The 26,601-nt window shown below is 36.9% G+C and overlaps 1 protein-coding gene across 2 annotated transcripts in view; it reads left to right on the forward strand.

Moving 5' to 3' along the window:
• Positions 1–26,374, forward strand: part of GABRA1 (gamma-aminobutyric acid type A receptor subunit alpha1) — a 57,956-nt gene extending 31,582 nt beyond the window's left edge. The window contains exons 7-10 of one of the 2 annotated variants that reach the window (XM_010807577.4): positions 2,782–2,925; positions 13,721–13,873; positions 19,442–19,644; positions 23,481–26,374. In XM_010807577.4, the coding sequence (XP_010805879.1) occupies positions 2,782–2,925; positions 13,721–13,873; positions 19,442–19,644; positions 23,481–23,792 (812 nt within the window). In that variant the 3' untranslated portion in view covers positions 23,793–26,374. 2 annotated transcript variants of the gene reach the window in all.
• The last annotated feature ends 227 nt before the right edge of the window (positions 26,375–26,601 follow it).

Consider the following 26,601-nt stretch of genomic DNA (forward strand, 5'->3'; position numbering starts at 1 on the left):
ACATTGTTGTTATCTGGAGACTGTAAACTCTTTAAGGGCAAAATCTATTTTGTTCTGCATTTTCTAGCACAGAGCCTAATATAATGTAGGTGCTCAGGAAGTATTTATTGAATGGGTACAGAATATAATCAGGTTTTAAGTATCTATTCAGTATTTAAGCCTCAAAAAAAAGAGAGTTTAGGGACTGTGGGGCTTTAAACCTCAAGAGAGAAGACATACATTGAAGAGCAGGCTCAGATGGCATATGCTTGGTGCGAAAGAGGACCACGGTGAATTGCTGTACCTGCCACTGGTGTGGGAAATGGCAATGGTTATACACTTATTGTATAGTCATTTCTCTAACCTGAACTAACCAGCTTATTTCAGAAATGAAGAAGTTAAAGCAAAAGTGATCTGGAAATGTTTGACTCAACTTTTAAAGGAAACATCTTGCCAAAATCTGAGAGAAGAGAATAAGGAAGAGATAAGCAAGATGATTTTGTGATAATTTATTAAAGCACTATGTAGTAAATGTTTTTAAAGTATCTGAAGTAGCTTCATGCATATGTTGATAAGAACCAAACTTGGAAACGCAGATGTCTTCTTTACTACTCTCCATGAGATTCTGAATGTCAGTGCTACCTTACACTTTCTGCTTGTTAGGGATAACACCCTTTGTATAAGGCCAGATAACTCGAAGATAGTATACAGAGGCAGCTGACATCTTTTAACTGCTTTCTGAGGAATATACAGTATAATGCTTTGATTCTAGAAAAAGTGATTCAGATTATATGTGGATAATAAGATCTAGGCAAGTGCTAGATGTAGTCAAGATTTAATAAATGATCGTTTCCTGACTGACTACCAAGCAGTGTTTTATAAACAAGAAGAGAGGGAAAGAATTATGAATAATAAATAATTTTAGAAATTATTTAGTGGACCTGCCTCATGCAAATGAAAAAACAAAGGCCCATAAAACCTAAGTGACAGTGTCAATTAGCAGATGCCCTTTTGTTACTGTCTATGCTGTCTTTGTTTTTTTTTTTTTTTTTTTTTCAGTTTTTTAAAAAGTGTTTATTGAATTTGTTACAACATTGCTTCTGTTTTTGTTGTTGTTCAGTTGGTAAGTCATGTCTGACTCTTTGCTATCCTATGTACTGCAGCATGCAAGGCTTCCCTGTCCTTCACTATCTCCCTGACTTTGCTCAAACTCATGTCCATTGAATCAGTGATGCCATCCAATCATCTCATCCTCCTGCCCTCAATCCTTCCCAATATCAGGGTCTTTTCCAATGAGTCAGCTCTTTGCATTAGGTGACCAAAGTACTGGGGCTCCAGCTTCAGCACCAGTCCTTACAATGGATATTTAGGGTCAATTTCCTGTAAGATTGAGTAGCTTGATCTCCTTGCTGTCTAAGGGACTCTCAAGAGTCTTCCCCAGCACCACAGTTCAAAAGCATTAATTCTTCTGCACTCACTTTCTTTATGGTCCAACTCTCACATCCATACATGACTACTGGAAAAACTGTAGCTTTTGTTTTACCTTTTGGTTTTTCGCCCTTGAGGCATGCAGAGTCTTAGCTCCCTGATCAGGGATCAAACCCGCACCCCATGCATTGGAAGGCGAAGTCTGAACCACTGGACCCACCACGGTAGTCCCTTCTCCTATCATTAAAAATTTTTTTTTTCTTATCTACTGATTTATTTGAAATGTGAGCTTAACAGTTCTGACTAAGTGGTTGAAGACTTTCTAATCTTTTCTTTAGGCTGAAGAGTGTCAACTCAAAAAAGTTTTTATAGGTCCTACTTCTCAGATACTGACACAAAGGATTAATAAGATGTATCACCTACTGTGGAGCTTTAGGTTGAGGCTTTAGGTGTATCTGTCTTCTATATTTAAAACAAGAAATTTCATCATGTGAATTTACTCTACAGTTTGGAAGATTTCTATTGAGAGATAAACGCAATGAGTAACCACCACTTTCACAACAATAGCATATTTGTGGTGGATTTCATACACAGTGGAGTTTCTAAGAAATTGCAAGGAATGAGATACTGAATCATTTGATATAAGTTGATAGTGACACTTTTTATTTCCCTTTGCAACTATAGTAGCAGCCCATTGGCAACACATGGCAAAGTATAAAAAGATAGATCTAGGCACTGTTGCTAACGATAGTGCAATAAAGTCACAAGAACTCTAATTCGTCAAGAAAGGACACAGGTCTAGAATAGGCTTCATCATTACTTACATGACCACCAATTGTCTTTGCTTAGCTTTTGAGCAGATAGTAGAGATTTTTTCTCTAGAAAATTATTGACAGCAGTGGAGTAGAATGAATAGCGTTCTATATTCTTATATTGGTTATCCCACTAAGTAACTGTGGTGGTTTAGTCTGGTTTTCCCAGAAATTAACTGTGGTAGTGATTTAGTCTCTTAAGTTGTGTCCTACTCTGCAATGCCATGGACTATAGCCCACCAGGCTCCTCTGTCCATGGGGTTTCCCAGACAAGAATACTGGAGTGGGTTGCCATTTCCTTCTGCATGGGATCTTCCTGACCCAGGGATTGAACCCAAGTCTCCTGTGTCTTCTGCTTGGCAGGCAGATTCTTTATCACTGAGCCACTTAAACAAAAGGATATAAACAATGTGACTCCACAGTTTTTCCACATAAACATTCAATGATTCCAGGTACCATAAGCCCAGTATGTCCTCTTTGGTAAGACCCTTCCATTTGACAAACAAGAGTTTGTCAAAAGAGTGCCAAAACATATGGACCATTTTCCATTCTTCCCTTTTAGATGCTTATACAAGAGCAGAAGTTGTTTATGAGTGGACCAGAGAGCCAGCACGCTCAGTGGTTGTAGCCGAAGATGGGTCACGCCTGAACCAGTACGATCTTCTTGGACAAACAGTAGATTCTGGAATTGTTCAGTCTAGTACAGGTAAGTGCTATTTGGGAACTTTAGATTGGGAAGAAGGAGCCGAAAAACTTTTTGTAGAAACTTGCAAATTCAGTTAAGTCCTTCAATAACAGAAGTAAGGAGAGTGAAAAATTACACTAAACTGGGGAACAGTTATGCTGGGAACTAGTGTAACCTCTATAGACCTGTGATCTTGAATTTTGATCTCTGGTTTTTCATCTGTTTGTTTGTTTGTTTACAAAATAAAGAAGTGGTTCTGTGTGATCAGGGTAGCACAGTATTTAGATATGTGAACTCTTAGAGAAGAATATATGGGTTGAATACTTCTCCAAGTTGCCAGTTAATTGTGGTCACCTCATAGGGTTGTTGGAAGGAATAAATTATATCCATAAAGAGTAAATTATCACACTTTGGGCACATAAAAAAACTCTTAATAAATGTTAGCTATTAATATCATCTAGGACCCTTTTATTGTCATGATTCAAAAAATCTTGGTAAATTTATAGCAGCAGTCATTACACATAGGATGCCAAAACACCTTCCCCACCTCACTTCCTCCACACCTAACTTCATTTGTAACTCTAGCCAGGAAACTTCCCCAGCTAAACCCTATACTGATCACTCTATTTTGGAATTAAAAGTGGATGGACCGCCATCTTTCTCGGTGTTGTAACTGTTTTACCAATGAAATACTCATAATTAGATCAGATTTTCTATCAAGTAGTCAAATCCAAAATTTTAAACTTTTGAAGTTTCAAGAAATAATGAGTTTAGTTATTCAGGTATCCCTTTTGTGACTAACTGATATGTGATCATCAGTTCAGTTCAGTTCAGTCACTCAGTCGTGTCCAACTCTTTGCAACCCCATGAATCGCAGCACGCCAGGCCTCCCTGTCCATCACCAACTCCAGGAGTTCACTCAAACATAGGGCCAGATAATTACTGATAAAATTTGTATCCTGAAAATTAGGAAAACTTACTCCCTCAATCCCAATATTTTAAATTATGTTCAATTACTAAAAGCTTAGCAAGGGTCAACAATTTTACAACTGTCTTAATTTTGAAATTCATTCATTAACTTTGATTTGTAATTTCTAAAAAAAAAAAAATGATAAGTAAGGGTAGAATTGCTCTTTATCTCAGAAAAATTTTTCTCTTAAATTTCAAACTTTATATTAGGACCATGGTCATAATCTGATCATTCTAAATTCAAGTGATAGGTCAATATATCTTACTCTGATTATTGGATAACTGCTGCTTAACAGGACTTAATCTTTTGCTCACGTTATAGCATCCTTGGTTACTCTAGAAGTTGAAACGTTTATGTTTCTTGTTTTGGAAAATGAGAAGATTGTTCTCCACTGTGCTTTACCTACCTGAGAAATGCGCTCGGCATAATGGGAATGTGTCAGGCTTTGCAGTGAGAAAGGTGTGGGCTCGAGTCCTAGTCCTGCCACTCAGAAGCCTGGTGGCACTGAGAAGTTCATTTATCTAATTAGAAACTGTTCTCTTCTAAGGATGGGGAGCCTCTAATTTTGTATTAAAGATAAGATAATATAAAATGTTAAGCAGAACGTTATACAGTAGATGCTCAAAATGGTATGCTGTCATTGTTGTTATTGTCCTGAAGATATCCCAGAACGTGCAAAATAGTGAAAATTATTTTTTTCTCACCAAATTATATTGGAAAAGATACTAAAATGAGCAGTGTTTACTTTTAAACATTGAATGCTGTAATTGCCTGGATATTGTGACAGGCACTACAGTCAATGATAGACAAGACACATATCTTGCTTTCATAAAATCTGAAGTCTAAGGGAAGACAAACACATAAACTATAATTATCAAAATGGGTGTTAAGTGCTGTGATTAACATTTTTGGGAGGGCAAGTCCCTGCCTGTCTTCTGTGTCCCTATGATTTACTATAGTAGCTGAAACAGAAGAGGTACCAAGTAAATATTTTTGAACTAATGAATAAAAAATTAGTGAATCCAGCCTGGGATGATCAAGGAAGGATTGCTTCAGGGGTTGACTTTCATTTTGTTATTATGCATTTGTTGGGAGTCAAATAATCGCTGTTCTAAGCCAAGGCATTCAGAATAATAGACCTAGAACTTCCCCTCAAGAAATTCTCTCCCTACTGTTATTACAATGGAGGTTGGATGATGTCCAGGAAATAGTATTTCAAGTGCAGTAGCAATAGGACAAGTATATATGAAGGTTGTTGGGAGGAAGGGCTGCTTCCACTCTATTCTAGCGCTAATCACCTTAACACAGCATAGGATCTCTCTTCATGTTCTAGTTCTATATCTGCAAAATAAATGGCTTGGTCCGATGAACTTGGAGACCTTTCCCCTTCTGGTTTTCTAAGCCAGCCTACCTACATTCTTGTTACTCAGAAAAGATAAAGAGTCACAAAAGGACACCAGGGGAGAAAGAAGGGTCCAATTCACCACCACCAAGCTGCTGGACCTCATAAGTTAGGTCCGTTAAAAGTCATCATTGCGTGTTGGAGCAGCAGGTTTATCTGTACAAAGTAAGAGCTTGTCCTTGTCATTTCTATAGCATATGGAGGGAGGGGGAGGAGAATAATGAGCACATTCAAACTGAGTTTGATGTATGTTTTCCACTCCACAATAAAATCCTGAACTACACTTCCTTTGCTTCTACGTTTGCTCCCCAAAAATCCACCTTAAAAGATTTCCATGGGAAGAAACAAAGATCTTTTGTGAGGCCTTCAATCCCACATTCACGTCTACTATGAGGCAGCTTACGGCTTTGAGCTTGGTATCATAAAACATGGATGACAGCATACTTGGAGAGGTCTGTTTGGGCTCTCATGTCCTTGTAATAGGAGACCAGACACAGTCACCCACACAGTGGAAGCGGGCTAAACACAAAGTTCCCTGGATATGATCAGCTGTGAACTTGAAGCCTAGAGAATGCAAAGATCATGGCAAACCAAATGCACAGATAATCCAGTAGCTTAGTTTCTTCCCACTAGTCCTTTTCATAATTGATTGTATTTAGCAAAATGGACCAATTTGAATGTCCATTAATAAAAGTGTCATTAGGGCAGCAGTCAGTTTTTCACTAAGAGAAAGAGCAGGGAGCTGATACTTGCCATGTTGCACACAGCTATGAATGTTGCATCCTTGACATGATTTCAATTTTTGTCACAGTATCCACTGCTACTGGGCTTCTCAGGTGACTCAGTGGTAAAGACTCTGCCCAGCCAATGCAGGAGACATGGATTCAATCCCTGAGTTGGGAAGATCCCCTGGAGAAGGAGATGGCAACCCACTCTAGTATTCTTGCCTGGGAAATCCCATAGACAGAGGAGCCTGATGGGCTACAGTCCATGGGGTCACAAAAAGGCAGACATGAATAAGCAACTAAACAACTACAACATGGAGCCTTGAAAACATTAAGATAAAAGACATGGAGTGTTATTGTCTCCCTGTTTCTGCCAGAAGATGAGGAAGGGTGACAGATAAGTACACATACAGTGAGAATCATTAAGTAAAGAGCAGCTTCTGCGACCTTAAAATTCTCTGTGAGGACAGAAGCAATTCAGGTCACGTTCTAGAAGGTGTTGCGCAACCAGCACACACATGAACACACACTCACAACACTACTACTGACCTCTTTCATGTCAAATGCCTCTAGATCGCTTCAGCGCCATAGGAGGGAAAATACGAGGCTCAGTCTAACACGTGTATTTGTTTCAGTGCAAACATATTAGAAAGACAGTCCCTTCATTGGCATCTGCCATCAGTTTGTGGAGGGAAATGCGTCGGAGACTTAGTTTGAAGTGCACTTATTCACCTGGCAGAACAAAATTGTTACAAGGACACAGAAGGATGAGTCTAGTCAACTTTCAAATCTGATGCAGTTCTCTGTTATCCACTCATTTATTCCTTCAACAATGTGCTCCTTTACTGTGTTTAACACTGTGAATGACCTAGAGGAAAGAGACGAGGGACACATACTTCCTGCTCTCAAGAAACTCATGGTTGAGACTTCTTTGATGGTCAAGTGGATAAGAATCCACCTGCCAATGCAGAGAACACAGGTTTAATCCCTGGTCCAGGAAGATCCTACATGCCTTGGGGCAACTAACCCATGCCCACAACTGCTGAGCCTGTGTTCTAAAGCCTGTGTTCCACAGCTAGAGAAGCCACCGCAACTAGAGAGCAGCCCCTGCTCTCCACAGCTAAAGAAAGCCTGTGCATAGCAACAAAGACCCAGCATACCCAAGTTAAATAAACGAATGAATAAATGAATAAATAATTAGGAAAAAAATGAAGCTCAGGGTTGAGTGGTTTAAGTAGCTAACATTCATTGAATTGGTCTAATCCTCACAACAGTCCTAGGATGTATGTATTACCATTTTCTCCATTTTGAAGATGGTATAATAATTTTTCCAAGGTCACACAGCCAGGGAGTGGCAGAACTGGGATTTGAACTCGGGAAGTCTCACTATAGCATGTATGTTCTCAACCATATGAAACACTAGTAACAGGCAGGATAGACAAGTATGAAAATGCAACGATATGGTATATCATGGAGCATAAGAGATGGATTCTGGAGTATATGGGGAGGTTTTGAATGCTGGTTTTACAACAAATTAACTGCATGACCTCTGTTCATCTTTTCTCTTGTATTTTGGAGATAATCAGAGGATCTACTTCATGGGGTATTATGAGATTGAAATGAGAAAAATGGATGTAAACTGATTAGCAGAGTTTCTGACAGCACAACTCATAATAAATATTAGCTATTACTATTAATAATGATGAAGTTAATATAAGAAGTCTACATGATGACACTTAAGAAGTCATTTCTGCTTGAAATGTCAGGGAAGGTAGTTTGAAACTAGACCCCATGCATGGCCCCCTATCTCATTCTACTACACCATGTTTTGCTTCCTAAGTAATTCTTTAAGGAAAGCCCACATAAAAATTATAATTGTAATTAAAGGGCATGGCAATGTAACTTATACAGAGAAGCAAAATTGTTAATTAGTCATTAGGTATAAGAATAATATCACAGCTATAAAATAAGAAGATGTAAAAATGCTTTTTCAAAACGCAACAATGATGACTAGAAAGTCATATTTACCTAAGTCAATACACATACGTGATCAAAGGAAGCATAGGTTAGATTTGCTTATAAGAATGTCTCTTATTTGTGAATGACTATTATTTATACTTAGAACAGATGACTGAGAGAAACTGTAGGATCCTATTTCCTAGAGACAGTCTTGACTGGATGAGTTAAGGATGCCTCGGCAGGGTCAAAATGAATGAGGAAAGCAACTGTTTTCCCTGACCATGGAGCAAAAGTGGTGATGGACTTTCAGCAGAGGGGCCTCAGGGCCCCTATTTCTGCAGCTTAGTACATGATCTCCAGAGAAATAATGTAACTGTAAAATGTGAGAACAAATTCACAGATGGGAAGGTGGAGAGGGAGAAGACTTATACAGTCGTTTGGTCAACCTAATCTAATTTCAGATGAGGAAACAGGTCTAGAGATATAAGTGGCCTAGAACTATAACCGTTGTTTCATTATTGCTATTTAAGTATTCTCTGAAGCAGATATTAAACTATGGGCCCCTCCCTCAATGATATTTTTGATTCCTCATTCCTTTGAAAAAGGTAGCACTTTGGAAAACACAAAAGTTTAGAATACTTGAAAAGTTTTACAAGGAATCAGTGTCCACTACAATTTTGTTAAATGAATGGCGGATTTCTTCAGCTAGAGAGAGAATATATTTCTATCTGATTTACCTTTACACTATAAACCTGCCTGTGATTCAGAATTTTTTAGAATAATTTTCACATCTGTTATTTCATATCATCCTTAGAGCATCCCAAGGAACAACTAGCACACTATCATTTTTACTCAACAAGTGAGAAAACTAAAGTCAAATAAAGTTAAGCAAGGGATCCACATTTGGGAAAATAAAAGCTGGAAGCCAGATATAAAAGAAACCTGCAGTGTTGCTTTACAAAATTACATTCCTGCTTCTTTTCTTCTCTCTCCTTAATTTTATATTGTAATGTATCAAAAATGTTGTCTCATCTAATTTACAAGCTTCCCTTGGGGTTACATGATGTGCAAGGATATTTGAATTAAAATTCTTCTTGACTGTTGAATCAGAGGGAAATAATTTGACATGCTTCGTGCATAAGTACTTGATGTCTAGAGATACTCTTTCAATCCAATTTAGGTGACTTTTTTGTTGTATTTTTCTTTCAGTTTTAAACTATTACAGTGTGATTCTGATTTTGTCACTTTTCCTTTTCTTATTTAAATGTTTCTGATGGAAATAATGAGTAACAATCTGCAATAGGGATAGAGAAGAGTTTATCTGAACCAAACCAGGACTACAGCCTGGGAGACACAGATCCAAGAAGTACTTAAATTGTGTTTTGCCAGGCTGCAAAATGGGAGATGCTTATAAAGACAAGAACCACAATATTACATAAGTTGTTTTCAAAAATTATAGTTGGAGCTGGCAAGAAGTAAGGGTGCCTGTTAAGCTAGTGTTGGTTGGGGTCTGAAATGTTACATGGGGAGAACTTGAGACTATAGTGTTGCAGCTGGCGACTGCAGGCAGATATTGTTTTGAGAATAGCAAGGTGGTGTCCTTAAGTATGATAGACTTCAGAAAATTCAGGTTCTCAATGATATGAGAATGTATGTAAAACCACATCCACAGTAGCCAACCAGATCCATTTCGGTTGTATGAACCTCAGTTATTCCATTTAAATTTTTAAATGTATTCTTTTCTTTAATGGTTAAAGTAGATATACAATGTATGTTTGATAGGCCACAAGGTAGGCTGTTCTAATTAGCATCATGTATAAACCAAATCATGTATAAGCCAGAATGACTTCCCCATACCTCAATATGTGAAAATTTCTTCCATCAACATGTTATACCAAAACTTCTTAAAGTTTATTTAATTTAGGAAGGTGATTTCAAAAGATTTGAAGTTTTCCTCTACTTTCTCTAGTTTGTTAGAGAGGAAGTGGTTTATAAAATAAATACAAAGTCAAATAACAGCTCATCCACAAAATATTCTTTGCAGAATCTTCCCAAAATGTCACACTGTGAACAACAAAAGATGATAATGGAATATACAGACACTCATATTTATGGCATTACATGAGAGAGGGATTTTTTTTTTCTTTGAGCTGGTGACATTTTTCAGGCTACAACTGAATGAATGATTAGGAATAATAATGCCTACTCCTAGGAGGTAAGGTGTTACCTGACTGTGTCTATCCAAGACTACAGTTTATCAGAATCTCAGGAAAAACAAGTTTTTTGGTTTTTTGCTCTTTTTCTTAAATTTGAATCACTTATTTCTTTCAGATGACCTTGGAGACATTATCCAAGTTATCTACAGAAAAATAGAAATAAATTAGATAGCATTTTATTTACCTTTCAAAAAAGAGATGCTAGTAGGTGTTAACTAGAGTGAGTGTTCTTGAAACTCATGCATCCCTTTTCATCATAGGCAAGTGTTGAATATTTGGGATATGTATAGCCATGCTGTAGGGACTTTCCTGGTGGTCTAGTGGCTAAAACTCTGTGCTCCCAATGCAGGGCACCTGGGTTTGGTCCCTGGTCAGGAAACTGGATCCCACATGCCACAGCTCAGAGTTCGCATGATACAACTAAGGTCTACTTTTCCAATAAATAAATTTTTTCCAAAAGCCATGCTATATGTAAAGAACTGTCTCTCATCTTAACTATCTTTCAGTTTGGTGGAGGAGCATAAGCACATAAGTAACTAAAATAAAAAGTATACAATATAAGTGTAAACAGAAGCTGTAAATAAGTTTGAAGTTACTTAATATTGATCAGTAAATGGCAGGTGTTATCCTTAATAGCAATCATGAAAGCACAAATGAATGCACAGCTGATTTCCTACTATAGAGAGTGTAGGGAGCATTTCTTCTACCAATACTTCCACCAATTCCAACTGGAGAAATGGGAGAAAAAACTGGAGAAAGGAACTCAAAGTGTTTTTAAACTCTAATGTAGCATGATCTTCACTACAGCCCTCATTCTTTATTCTCCCCGCAATATACTTATCACTATTTTATAAACAGAGAAATTGAGGATCAGAGAGTTTAAGGCTACACAACAGGAAAGTAGTATATCTGGGTTTTGAACCCAAATTCATTTGCTTCCAAAGCTAACAAACTCTCCTCTACAGTAACTTTCTTCCTATTCTACTATGGACTGAATCCCACCCATAGATAAACAAAATATTCAGCTATAGAAGAGGTCAAAATGAGAATTTTTTAGGTCAAAATACTGAGATCTAAAAATGTGTGGTGAGACACAAGATGGAGTACTGAAATGCTATCAGAGTTAGGATGTGGAGAGTCTTAATACTGGTTAGGGAGTTGCTTGTTAGTATGTAACACTGGAGACATTGATTGTCACATTGAGGGGAGAGAGAATTGTAATGGCATCTAGGGGCTAAGAGGCAAGGTATGTGACTAAATGTCCTACTTTATACAAGACAGTGCCCGCAATATATAGTTATCTCTTCTGAAATGTTCTGAAAAGAGCTGAGGTTGAGAAACCCTGATGTAGGTAATGGGAATCCATTACGGTATTTTAAGATATTTATATATAGTTTAAAATGATCATACTGACCCCAAAACTTAGGGAAAATTGGAGTTAGGACTTGAAACCAACAAGGCAGTTCACAGATTACTGTAGATTTATATTACAAATCTCTAAAGAGATAAGTGTTGACCATGAGATAAGAGATAGACTGAGAGATAGTGCACAGGTGAAATTAAAATTGTGATGATCAATTGATTTGTTTCTCTCTCTTTTGGAAGCCTTACTTAACACACAAGGATTAATTCCAGATTTTTAGACTGAGTGGATAGACAGATGAGTGTGCCATGAATTTAGAAATGGATGCTCAGTGGAAAAGAAGCCCTGCTATATACTAATCATTATTTTTTATGAAAAGGTTTAAATAATATCACTTTGGAACATATTTAGTTGGTATAGCAATGAAAAATCACTATCTATGAGTTATCTAGTAGATATTTGGAAATGCAGTGATTTTGAAAGCAATGTCACTTAGAGATGTAGATTCCCACAGCCATCTGGATCAAAATGACATTAGGAGCAGGGGTGAGAAAGAAAATTTCTTATTAGAGTTAAGAAAAAGGTGGAAATGACAGCTGAAGACAGAACTGTACCAGGAACTTCTTCATTTGCTTTGCAGAAAGATGAAGACCAGTGCCAGAGAGACAGGAGGAACTCAGTACTCTATGGCTGAAAAACCAGTGAGTTAGCAAAAGAAACTGAAAATGAGAGAGAAAAGGAGAATGTGACTCTACAGAGTACTGTCAAGATGGTAGGCACATTCAGCATTGCTCAATTTTTAATGCTACAAAGAAGCTGGTAGTGGACTTGAAGACTGAGATATCCTTTCAGATTGAGATGCTCAGTTATGGATACTAAGAGATCATGAGCAGTTTTAACCGTATTATAGCAGCTGAAGCTGAATGGTCATGAGCTGAGATGTAAATCATAGGATGAAGAGAGAAAATTTTTGAGTTGAAGAGAAGGAGGGAGATAGAAAGATGTGAACACCAAAGAAATGTTTTCTTAGTAAGAATATACCTAGTTCTCTCCTACCCATACATAGATAACTGAGTATATATTCAGAGTGAATAAAACTAAAAACTTCAAAGATTTGTAGTTAAGAAACTACAGCATCAGCTTAGAAAAAAGCACCTCCTACAATTTGAGTTGTGTGTTCATTTCTTTGGGCCTCTAATCAAATCAGAATCTGTCATATATAAAGATGATGGAGATGTCTACCTGGCCCAGTTGTTTCCCAGACTGGTCTGGGAGTCGGGACAAGTTCAAAAGCTAGTGACAAACATGGATTTTCCTGCCCCCCACTGTAAAGGAGGATTTGTGTATTTAGGTGGGGCCTGAAGAATTGCATGTTTCAAAACCTTTCCAGGTGATTCTAGTGAAGATATTCCTTAAAACAAATTTTGAGAATTCTGTCCCACAGTCCTCATTTCAGAGGTCAGACTAAGCCAAATTCAAGGTCAGACAGCTAAGGAAAGAAAGGGCTGGAGCTGGAATTCAGCTGCCCTGACCTGAACACCAAAGCTCCTTCATTAGACAACCCAACTCTCCTGCAGTGGACATACTGGGGATCTGGTGTCTTCTGATGCATTGGTGTGTGTCATCAGGATCTAATTCATTGCCTTCAGGGTTACGAGCGCCAATCTGTAAATATATGCTCAGATTTGTCTCTTCAGTGTATCAGTCACCAGGATTATGACATAAGATCAATGAGACCTCAGGCACCTCAGTATTATCCTCAGTGCCTTTCTGGTGTGTTGTATTTTTAAACTAGAATTATTTTTAAAATTAAGATTTATTATTATTTTTTTATGTGGACCATTGTTAAAGTTTTTACCGAATTCATTACAATATTGCTTCTATTTTACATTTAGGTTTTTTGACCTCCAGGCATGTATAATCTTAGCTCTCTGACCAGGGATTGAACCCACAAGCCCTGCAGTAGAAGGTGAAGTCTTAACCATTGGATCACCAGGGAAGTCCCGGTGTGTTTGGCAAATGGCTTTTTTCTTTCCTGGATAACAGCTTTTCTCTCTAGGAACCAGGTGTTATGTGGAGAAAGGCTATGTCTAACCTCCAGGTTCTTGCTACTGACAGAAAAACTGAGAGATTCCTTTTCAAGGTCAAATTGCTCACCTTATTGTCTGTTTTACCCTCTAGGAGAGTATGTTGTTATGACAACTCATTTCCACCTGAAGAGAAAGATTGGATATTTTGTTATTCAAACATACCTGCCGTGCATAATGACAGTTATTCTCTCCCAAGTCTCATTCTGGCTCAACAGAGAGTCTGTGCCAGCGAGGACGGTCTTTGGTAAGCGCCAGTCAAGACATATGCAAGGGCCACTAAGTTGCTTCATACCTGTGACATTGCAGATAGAATGAAAAAAAATAATTATACACTAAGTTTGGAGTTAGTACAACAGAAAGGGTCAAGGTATTACCATTTTCATTATGACATGATTGTAAAAAATTCTTTTTTAAAATAGCAAGCTGTTTTAGTGCATGTTAATTGATGGGATTAATGAACACTTGATTTGCTGTTTGAAAAGAAATGTAATGAAGCAGGCATAATGTGCTTCGTGATAGATTAAAATGTACACATAGGAACACTTATACCTAAACCATACATTTAGAATACATAATCAAGTGTCAGTATATCTTTTGAGAATATGAGAAAATATCAGCAGAACTACTTCCTTAATATATGAAAGCAGGGATTCTTTATATAGAAATAACTTAGTGATGACCATTATACGAGTACAGGAATATCTTATTTTTACTAATGTGTGCACTTCTGAAGAGTTACAAATATTTTTTTCTATGAAAATATTCTAAATGCCTTAGATACTTTGAGTTGTCAATCTAATGGAAAATTATTTAAAGGGTAATAACTTTTTACTAATAGGAAAACTCATGCCTAATTCATTGATTTCAGTTCAGTTCAGTTCAGTTCAGTCGCTCAGTCGTGTCCGACTATGTGACCCCATGAATTGCAGCACGCCAGGCCTCCCTGTCCCTCATCAACTCCCGGAGTTCACTCAAACTCACATCCATCGAGTCGGTGATGCCATCCAGCCATCTCATCCTCTGTGGTCCCCTTCTCCTCCTGCCCCCAATCCCTCCCAGCATCAGAGTCTTTTCCAATGAGTCAACTTTTCACATGAGGTGGCCAAAGTACTAGAGTTTCAGCTGTAGCATCAGTCCTTCCAAAGAATACCCAGGACTGATCTCCTTTAGAATGGACTGGTTGGATCTCCTTGGAGTCCAAGGGACTCTCAAGAGTCTTCTCCAACACCACAGTTCAAAAGCATCAATTCTTCATTGATTTAGAACTGTGTATTTCATATAAAGAGCTCCTGCCTGTATTATAGTACACTGTCTTAAGTATACTTTTAAGAATAATAAACACAAGATTTCATTAACAAAAACTTGATGACTCATTCACTTATTTAGTCATTGACTTGTCTTTTGAAATCTACTATGAGGGCCTACTGTGTTCTAATGTAGCTGTCACCATAACATTACCCACTCCTCTCATGAATTTGGGAGTTTAAAATTTGAATAGCAATAAAATATTGCAGAATACTTATTGAGTGTTTTTATATCATGCTCTGTTCTATGATATAACTCTCTATTCTCTTATTTAACACTAGAAAAATTCTCTGTAATATTACCCCTATGTTTTAGACAAGAAAGCTAAGGAACAAGATGTTAAGTACTGGGTTGGCCAAAACGGTCATATAGCTTGAATGAATTTTTTGGCCAATCCAATAACTTGCCCAAGGTCAGAAACTATGAGGTGAAGGAATCTGGAATAAGATCCAGCCTCTTAGCTTTAAAGGCTGTGTTCTTAATGATGATGAGGTACCACTCCCCATGTATTACCTGTTCCATGACAAGGCTAAGAATGGGGTTGATTTAGGCAGCGTAATTCATTTGGAAATAACCATCACATATTCAATTGGTGAAAGTTACAATTATCAAGGTTCATTCCAGAAATATCAAGGTTCATTCAAATATATAATAGGCACATGCTATGTTTATAACCCTTTACTACCAAACAAAAGGCTTCAGATGCTTACAGTCTAAACTGAGGATTTTTCTTGTGCAAAGACCCTTATGGCATCATGGCTTTATCCCAGGAAAAAAGTAAGACGCTTCTACCAGGGCCCAGAAAAGAATCTGGACAAGTTGCTTCTGGGATGGAAACCACCAAATCTTTGCTGTGACATCAGTCTAAGAGCCCAGCTAAATCAAGACCCAAAATGATTCCAGCCACCAGGCAGAAGACTAGTTAATTTAAAACTCTTTTTTTCCCTTATCACAACTTGTAAATATTAACTAGTGTTTAAGCCACTTATTTGGAGAAGGCAATGGCACCCCACTCCAGTACTTTTGCCTAGAAAATCCCATGGACGGAGGAGCCTGGTAGGCTGCAGTCCATGGGGTTGCTAGAGTTGGACACGACTGAGCGACTTCACTTTCACTTTTCACTTTCATGCACTGGAGAAGGAAATGGCAACCCACTCCAGTGTTCTTGCCTGGAGAATCCCAGGGACAGGGGAGCCTGGTGGGCTGCCATCTATGGAGTCGCACAGAGTCGGACATGACTGAAGCGACTTAGCAGCAGCAGCAGCAAGCCACTTATTAGAACTGAAGATTGAACTCTTGTCAGATGCTCACTTATATATATATATATATATATATATATATATATATAGTTTGAGCCCTTTATTCACTTGAATGTTTTAATTAGAACCAATGAGATATTTCCTTTATATTTTACGTTTATTTTTATAGAATGAGCCCAGCACTATAGTAAAAATGGTTTTTTTAAAGGCTCACTTTCCACCCCCTCTGTCCCCAACAAATCTACTCTTTCTTTTTGGATATCCTATAAAGCACTTTGGAATGTTTTGTAAATCAAAAATCTTCCTCTTAATAGTTTCAACAGTCTGCTCGCCTAGCCAACTCATGCCCCTTTGGTGAACATAACTACATATCTGTAAATACAACCGTGGCAAGTATTTCTGTGAATCAAGTTATATATTTCTAATGTTTTAAGCTCAATAAAATCACAAATGCAATTTTCCAAGACTTTTAGCCTTTTAAAATTTATTTAATACATATGTCTTTATTCTTTTTAGTTTGTACTCAGCATATTCCTCTGAGCTGTAGGGGATGACTGAGAGGGTCATAGGTATTTAAAGAAAAAAATATCAAAAGGAAAAAAAAAGCAAAAGTTATACCTTGCAACAGTTTATTAAATGGCATCCAGAATGCAACAAAGCTGAAACCATTTTATGTCTTAAAACATCATCTTCTGACCTTCCCTGCTCTTTCTTATTTGAAGACAGTGTGGTCATGTGATTTTGATTCCAGATACACCCACGTTTTGGGTTCAATCTTGTCTTTTAAGTGTTGGTTACTTATAAAATGAGAGTATAATTAAAATAAAACAGTGCCATTTAAAAGATTAGGTGAGAAAAATAAAATAAAATTTGTATTTTGTCACCCTCAGTACTTGGAACTTAATAGATGCTCAACACATTTTAACTTTTTTCCCTTTCTCTATAGCTGGAATTGTAAGATGACAACACACATACATACACACACACAGAGCATGCCTCTCTTTATGCTCTTCTTAATTGTTTTTAATTTATGGATACATTTTGTTTAAGAACTTCTATTCCCAAATTACTTTTAGCAGTTGACTGTCCACATAAACCAAAATTTAAAAAAAAAAAATGGAATTCACTTTAGCAGGGATTTATCTAAAAGGAGTGAAGCTGTCAATAATAAGTTATTAACTTTGCCCTTAGTAAGTATCAGGCTCAATACTTTATTACATTATTTTATTAAATACTCACAATAGCCCTCTGAGTTAGACTTATTCAAATTAAATTACAAGGGAATAATTACAAAAAAACTCCAGAAGTTCAGACTTGTGAGACAGACTTCCCAAGGTCACTCAGCAATTACAGAGCTGGGGCTTGAAACTGGGTTGCTCTGTTCCCCAAATACTGACATTTAATTACTTTGCTCTTTGCTCAAGTTAATATGTAAATTTGGGGGCTTTTCCCCAGCTAATATGTAATATGGATAATGCCCCAAAATGTCCTGCAACACCTCCAAAGCTCATAGTAAGTCTATTCCCTACAACTGTGACCATGTATCAGAAATATGACATACTGAAAATCTCAGTGTTCTTAATCCTATCACTTCCTAATAGAGCTGCAAAGATAAATTACCTTGAAATTCATGTAAAACTGGGAATATTGGATGCTTTAAACTGCCTTGGAAAAATTAGCTGCCTACCAGCTGCATGACCCTACTGATTCTCTAAAATTAATCAAAAGAGGAATCATAGGTATGAGTTTTAGACAGATGGGATGACAATATCTTCTGTGGCAATAATTGACTTATCTTTAAAATGCTTTCACATATTATTATATTTATTCCTCTAACCCTATGAATGTGTAAAAGTTTTCCTTTCTTGGAATTTCAACAATGATATACACCGACCAAGGGAATGAAGTGTAAGTCACCACATTTACAGTTATGGAAACTGAGGTCCTTAGGAGCTAACTCACTTGTTCAAAGCTATAGAGTTAATAAATAGTGAGGGACTAGCTACTGGAAGAGGTTAAGATTTTTTCCACACCATGCAGTCTAAGTTATTGGGTTCCTGTGATTTTTTTTTCCATAAATTTTCAAATGGCTTAAAAGGAGACTTACAGTATTCTAACTCATAGATTGCATCATATATAGTAGGTTGAAAATATTAACTTGTTAAATGGATATTATTGAATGTCATCCTTCAAAACAAACTCCTATAATTGGGCTCAGTGGTAGAAGAATCTGCCTGCAGTGCAGGAGATGCAGGAGACATGGGTTTGATCCCTGGGTTGGGAAGATCCCCAGGAAGAGGGCATGACAACCCACTCCAGCATGCTTGCCTGAAAAATCTAATAGAGGAGTCTGGTGGGCTACAGTTCACAGGGTCACAAAGAGTCAGACAGGACTGAAGCAACTGAGCACACAAGCAAACTGAAAGCAACTGACTTGAAAATGGCTTTGAATAGAGGTGATTTTAATCAGTTGGGATAGATTCATAGATTAGGGAAGATATATAGCAGCATTAGCAGAAAGAGTAAGACTTTGATGAATGTATGCAAATTTGGTTTTGCCATTTCTGAGCTATGTGACCTCAAGCAAGTCACCTGAGACTTATTTCAATAATTTCTTCAAAAGAGCAGCTATTTCAAGAATCAGGAAAAATAGTATAAAAGACAAAGCGTTAATAACATAATAAAACATTATCCGAAGATAATTTAGTTATCTGTTGATGATCAATTATCAAAAAGTTATTGGTTTTATGGTTTATATATTCAAGGATTGTTCAGTCACTCAGTAGTGGCTGACCCTTTGCGACCTCATGGACTGCAGCATGCCAGGCTTCCCTGTCCTTCACTATCTCTGTAGAATATTAAACAGAGCTGAGGATTCAGTGATTACTTATGGATCCTGGACAGTGACAATCTCTGCTTTCTTTTTCCTAGAGTTGGGGACAGTGAAGGAATATTATTTCCTTTCCTCACCAGGGCACTGTGTTCAAGATGCCTATTTAAGGGAGTTCACGATCTTATTAATGGCTTCTCAATAGCAGAGCAGTTTATCCCTCCAAGAACTGCCCTTCAGTACTGCCATACTATGAACTACAAACTACATTGGGATTAAATTAAAACTCACCCATCCCAAACCAAACGGGATGAACTGGAAAACATACTCTGTGTGTGTTTCATTTTATACAAGTAGGGTGACTTCAGTGATGAAAGATTATAGTATGAACCTAAAAATTAACTTTCTTTCTTTGCAGGAGTCACAACTGTGCTCACCATGACAACTTTGAGTATCAGTGCCAGAAATTCCCTCCCTAAGGTGGCTTATGCAACTGCTATGGATTGGTTTATTGCAGTGTGCTATGCCTTTGTATTCTCAGCTCTGATCGAGTTTGCCACAGTAAACTATTTCACCAAGAGAGGTTATGCATGGGATGGGAAAAGTGTGGTTCCAGAAAAGGTAAATGCTTTAATATCTCCTGTGATATTGCACCATTATGTCTTTTTAAACCTGTAAGATGTAATGTGTGAGCTTGGGGGAATGGCTGAAGGATGCAGAGAGAGGGTAAAGAAGATTGTTTTTTTCTTATGTCATAAATGATTAAGTGCTGTGAGAATTTCCTCACTGCTAAGGAAGGAGGTTGTTTCTGTGGATAGGTGTGCAGAGTCAAGGGAAGGAAATAAAGGAGAAACACAAAGGTAAACATTTGTATTCAAGTATGGTTTCCTATGGTCCCCATTAATGTGAGAACAGTTTTAACAAACTTGATATTGGGAGCAATTATGCCATTATAATTTTTGTGACTTGAAAATCATAGTTTTTTGGGTGTTTGGTCCTAATAACTTTGGTCCTAAATGTTATTACTTTAATGACTCAACTGAATTGAGCTTACAAAATGCATTATCTCTAATTTTCACTAAAGTAAAGGTCAGGAAACATATTTTCTTTTTCCAAAAGAGAGGTTTGCTTTAAGAATCACAACACAGAATTCACAAAATTTCTTCATTGTAGAAAATTAGCAAGTCAAGAATATCACTGTTCTTCTGTTAGAACATATTTTGGAGTGACTTTTAAAGCATGGTTGGGGAGGATATTTCTGATTCTGGGGTTTGAAATAAAAATATGTCAAAAGGCAAGAAAGTCTTGGGATGGTGGAAAGAAAGGCAAAGTCAGAGTCCCAGAGGTTCTAAGGCATCTAGAAGTAACCTAGGAGGAATTTCTCTACAGCAAATGAAGAGTACTAGTGTCCTGAATCAGTCTCTAAAAATAGTTATGTTGTCAAATATACTTGAAAAATACTGAATACTCTCACAGAGTCACAGTATATTAGAGAGTCTGAGAGGGTCTACAGTAAAGAAATTCATTTAATGATGTTTTTCCCACAGCTCCATGAATATATTAGAAAAGAGGATCCTTTGTAGAAACATCTACCACATTTAATAGAATCTATAGTGTTACTGATTCTAAGATGTACCACTAATTTATGTGTACATAAGAAAGAACATATGCTGCCAAGTAAAAACTCTTTGAGATTTACCATTCAGCCACAGGTGGATCTATTGAATACTCAACTCAAAGCAAAGGAAGTTCTGTGTGGGGTATGCTATACCAACCAAAATGGACCAGACCCAGGTCCTAAAAATTCACCTTGCCTTGACACATCCTCAACTTAGTATAAAAAGCATATCTGAATTTCCAAACCAAGAATCTTGTCTCAGGATCAGTAGAGAGGAAACAAGACAAAAGAAACTGCACTTACCAGATGGAGAGAGAGGTGAGAGAGTGGAAACAGAGTTTTTGTCCAATACTTACTTTAGCCATTGATGGCCTCCATTTGTCCTAGAACAGAAGGACAACCCCAAAGGAAAGCAGTGAACCTGAAGATGTGTGATCATAAGACACTACAAATTGTGAGACATCGCCCAAAATCATAGCTGTGGACATTTTTAAAATCCACATCTTAGAATTAGTGGTACACTCTACCAAAGTTCTTCAGAACTAATGATACACAAACATTAGTGATATGCAACTGAAAAATGAAATGCAAACATTGGGAAAAGTTGTTTTTCTATCCTAATCCTTTCTTTGCATGCTGCAAGAAGCCAGTGTCTTTCTGATTGTAGCTTGTCAGCTGCAATTGTTAATGAATTGTTAGATGAATTGAACTTGATCTGGAAAGCATAGAATTTGGATTGAGGTGTTGGTGATCTCATATTTGAGTTTAGATTTCTTTCTGACTGTGTACTAGTCTTTAAGTGTTGTCTCAAATAAAATATTTCAATCTCTATCAATCTACAGTTCACATTATTCAGTGTACATATATAGATATAGGTATAGTCATATGTACATAGGCATCTACATATACATAAATAATACATTTATGCCCATATCTGGCATCTTATTAAGAAAGAGGATATTTTCTAAAATGTATTTTTGTCTCTGTAAAAATCTTCCACAGGGCTTTGCCAGTTTGATTTGCTTAAAACAGGGAATGTGAACACAATGTAATCCAGATCTCACTCTGACATTCAGAGAGGATACATTTTTTTTTTTTTTCTGTAATTAGATAAAGTGTTTTCAGGAGAGTTAAAGTTTTGATGTCTGACATGGTATACTTGAAAATAAAAAGGAAATTCCAATAGGGCATCACATTTTCAAGTGAATATATAGTGGCCTTCTTAAGATCCACCCTCGTACGGTTAACTGCTAAATTAAATACTAACTTCTTAAAGAATATGCAACTATATCAGACCACATAGCTCTGAACAATGACCTACTTTATTTTTGAGAAGTGTCTATATGACAGAAACTAAGAAAAGCTGCAGTTATCAATTACCACACAGATAACATTAGTGAGCAGGTAACACTGAGCAAAAATCGAATCCAGGATATCCTGACTGACCCTGCTTTGTCATTTGTGCACTGGAAGCCTGAGGAGAAGGAGCAAAAAATAATTGGCTCATAAATTTTTTATCACTGCAAAACAAACTGCCCCAAAACTTAGTGACCTAAAACAGTAACCAAGCATTTGAGGCTAGGAAAAACCTGAGGTTATTTCTATTAGTCGAACATGGGCTCGCTGACGTAGTTCCCGCACCAGGGCAAGAAAATCTACAATGGCCTTTCTCCCATGTATGGGGCCTCATGCTGGCTGGATCTCTCACTGAACATAGTCTCTGGTCCCTCAGTGTCTAATCCATGCTTCATGTTTCTGTGGCATGTTTCCAGAGGGTAAAGAGTGAGGTTGCAAAGCTTCCTGAGGATAGGATCTTAAGCTGGCACAGCATCACTCTGCCAGAGTCACACGTCTAGATGTAATAAGTGGGGAAATAGACCCCATTTTTTGATTGGAAAGCCTGGAAAATATTTGTCTGCATTTTTCCCTAGCCTTATTGAAAGATATTTGACACATAGCATTGTGTAAGTTTAAGGTGTACAATGCAATTAATTAGATATACTATATCATGAATTGGTTACCACCATAGTATTAGCTACTATCTCTAACTGGTCACAAAGTCCTTTCTGTGGTGAAAACATTTAGGATTTAGTCTCAGCAATATTAAAGTATATGATACAGTATTGTTATCTAGAGTCATCATGGTTTAGTAGACATTAGGTGCTGTCCAAAATGTCCAAAGACATTTGGTCCATGGAAACCAACCCCAAATATTCATTGGGAGGACGGATGCTGAAGCTCCAATACTTTGACCACCTTATGTGAAGAGATGCCTCATTGGAAAAAGACTCTGATGTTGAAAAAGATTGGGGGCAGGAGGAGAAGGGGGTGACAGAGGGTGAGATGGTTGGATGGCATCACTAACTCAATGGACATGAGTTTGAGCAAACTCTAGGAGATAGTGAACAACAGGGAAGCATGGCATGCTGTAGTTCATGGGGTCACAAAGAGATGGACACAATTTAGCAATTGAACAATAACAAAGGACTTTGATATGTGGTCCTGTCCAAAACCATTTGTCATGGATCCAGTATGCTCAAAGACATTTTGGATAGGACCAAATTGCAAGGACCATTGACGTAAAGCAAATGTCTCAAAGACCAACTGTCTTATGGACATTTTGGACCAAATGTCCCACCAGGTCACTTGTCAATTTTACAATTAGACCTTTGTGTCTGCGTTTTACATTTATTCCCAAAATGCTGTCATAAATTCCATTCTTTAGATGTTAAATAAAGCACTTGTTTGAGTTCTAAAGTAAAGGTCACTTTGCTCAAGAACTTATAAACTTGCTTCCCACAATTTACTAAACAAAATACTTTAACTCTTTCCTTTACAGCCAAAGAAAGTGAAGGACCCTCTTATTAAGAAAAACAACACTTATGCTCCAACAGCAACCAGCTACACACCTAATCTGGCCAGGGGTGACCCCGGCTTAGCCACCATTGCTAAAAGTGCAACCATAGAACCAAAAGAAGTCAAGCCGGAAACAAAACCACCAGAACCGAAGAAAACCTTTAACAGTGTCAGCAAAATTGACCGACTGTCAAGAATAGCCTTCCCGCTGTTATTCGGAATCTTTAACTTGGTCTATTGGGCAACATATTTAAACAGAGAGCCTCAGCTAAAAGCCCCCACCCCCCATCAATAGGTCCTGTCAACCATATTCTGTTGCTCAGTCCTCTGCACTGGGAATTGCTTTCTGTTCTCAACGTGGTAATTCCCATCTGCTTTATTGCCTCTGTCTTAGAGAATTTGAAGGTTTCCTTATTTCCATAATTCATATAAGAACAACAGACCCCTGTCTGGCCGTCCGGAGCAGATCAGAGCATACAGCTGAGAGACGGGATTCTGAGAGAGGGAGCCAGAGAGCAAAATCATGACAGAAGGAGACAGAAGGGAAGAGAGAGAAAAGGAGGGGGAAGTAGATCCAAAGATAGGAGGAAAAGTAGAAGAAAAATCCAACTTAACTCCAGGTCATTTGTAGATATATATTTCCAAATATTCTAGAAAAAAAAAAGATACTGTATATGTCAAAAATATTTTTATGTGAAGGTGTTTAAAAGAATATAATGTTTAATGAAGAAACATTTAAAAAAATCTATGTCTTTATTGCACAGATGATGATGTGTTTCTCACATTTCTGTTTTGTATTTTAAACCTATGTATAGCTTTAACAGTTTGTTTCCAAAGCTCAAGATCCCCATTCTTTCTCTTTTAAGAAATACCTAGGGCATTATTTTGTTGTTAAATGCTATTTTAAAATTTATGGAAATTGCATAGGCAAAGGTGCAGTGTCTCACAGTAAGAGCACATTTAATCCAATGGAGACAAATGCTTTAAATAGGCTGCTTTACTGTCATCTGAGCTTTTACCAGTAGACTCAATGAGGAATCATTCTAACAGATATATACACTCAATAAAACTAAAAAAAAAAATTAATAATAAATTTAGATAGAACAGTTTTAAAATATTTATTTTCCACCCTCTCTATATCCAGATAACACATGCACCCAGTAATCACTTGATTTTCATTCTGAAGATGTTTTTAGAGGGGCAAAAATATTTTGCAAGCTCTAGAATTGTTGAATGTATTATTTTATATAACAGTACATTAAAAGCTTTAGATTGAAATTTATGACTAATAAACAAATATAGAATATATAAATTATATATGTAAATATGTAGCATGAGATTGTACATTTTTTTACTTTTTTAAAAGTTGTGTTCTTAAAATATTGTGTAGGACTCACCGCTCTTAGCTGTTAGAATGTTGTTAAATGCTATGGAAATACTTTTACAGCCTGCATTTAAGACCAGAACAGTCTGAAGGAATCAGATGGAATTTACAATATGTGGGTATAAAATCTACTTATGTAGGGAAAGCTTGTAATTCAAACTGTTGTCCCATGTACAGTAGTGAATCAGTTGTTATCCACTCAAGTCATCCCACTTTTCCCTATTTTAGGCTCTTATAATATAAAAAGAAAATGGAAAAGCATTAGTGGGAGCTAGAAAATCAACTGTATATTACTGCTATCTTTGCTGATACCAACTATTTCAATAAGTGTTGTACCATATGTAGCATTAAATATAAAAATACATGAAAGAATGTACAGGAACTAGCTTTTATTGAGTAATATGACATTTCATTTATACTGTAGCAATATATTTGTAGGCATACTACGTAAGGGCTTTAATGACAAGAGGTCCATTCATACTCCCTATGAAAATTCTAGTCTCTTTCATTACTTCCCAGATATTTTAGAGATAAATATTTATGAAGAAGGTATTTTTGAAGTCTCCTTTTGTCTGACAGAATTTCAGAGATATTTAAAATTAGCATCCAGAATCCACAGGTCATGGGCTAACCACATTTAGAATACTATGGCATAAACCTGTCGTCATAATTACCAAATAAGACAGTTGGGATCCATACCCAAGTTTTGAGCAATGTTTGTCTCAAAAAGCTGTTATCCAGTGATGCAGGAAAATACAGTTTGTGTTTTCCTAAACAAACTCTGGTATTTTTAAATGTGCTTTATTGTTTGATTTGGTCCTGCCTAAATTCAATGAGCTAGGCCAATAAAGGCTGAACCAAGGAGATTTCATTCTTTGGTATCATGTGTAGATATCATGTATAGAAAATAAATTAAAATATGGCTCTAATTTCTGTGTTGCTGTTAATCTTGGTTTTTCTTTTTTTTCTTTTTGGTGTTAATCTAAGTGTTTATTAAGAGTATTTTATCTTCCAGACTCCTCATGGCTAACATTTGGTCTGTATTTTGCTCATTAGATGTGTATATTTCTTCTTAGTCTGCTTTATGCTATGCAATGACTGCATTTCTATCGTTTTTTAGTTTGTTAGTATGTATGGACAGTATTCTATTGTATAAATTGATTGCACAACTTATCAAAGACAAATGATTCTATGTAGCTTTTCTACAGTGCTTTGCTAAACCATGTAACACTAGTTAAGTCTTCCTTGAAAATAAAGATACACTCTTATAGAGGACAGTTCCTGTTAACTCCCAGGAAAAAATTTTAAAAGATGACACTGAATGTTTATGGCACCTTAGTGCAGTGAAGTGGCAATAAAACCTAACATGAATCAAGGTTGTTTATGGCAGATGCATGTATTGCTTTACAGAGTTTAGCAAAAGCTCTTAATTTTATGTCATACTGTATTCTATTATAATAATAAAGTTAACATTATTCAATAACAAAATGGAATGCTTGACTCTCTCTCTTTTCTTATTATCAGTACCATTACCCTGTTTTAAAGCATTTTCAAGTAGGAGCGCCTAAAAGTGCCAAGTGCTAACATGAATCTAGGCTACTCAGAAGACTTTTGAAGAGATGTCAATGGTATGATCCTAAACTATGATTTTAAATGAATCACTTTCAGAAAGAGAAATTCTTGAAAACCTAATATCTGTTGTCACCAGTAGCACCAAGAC

This window comes from Bos taurus, chromosome 7, assembly GCF_002263795.3.
Source record: "Bos taurus isolate L1 Dominette 01449 registration number 42190680 breed Hereford chromosome 7, ARS-UCD2.0, whole genome shotgun sequence".
Taxonomy (NCBI): domain Eukaryota; kingdom Metazoa; phylum Chordata; class Mammalia; order Artiodactyla; family Bovidae; genus Bos; species Bos taurus.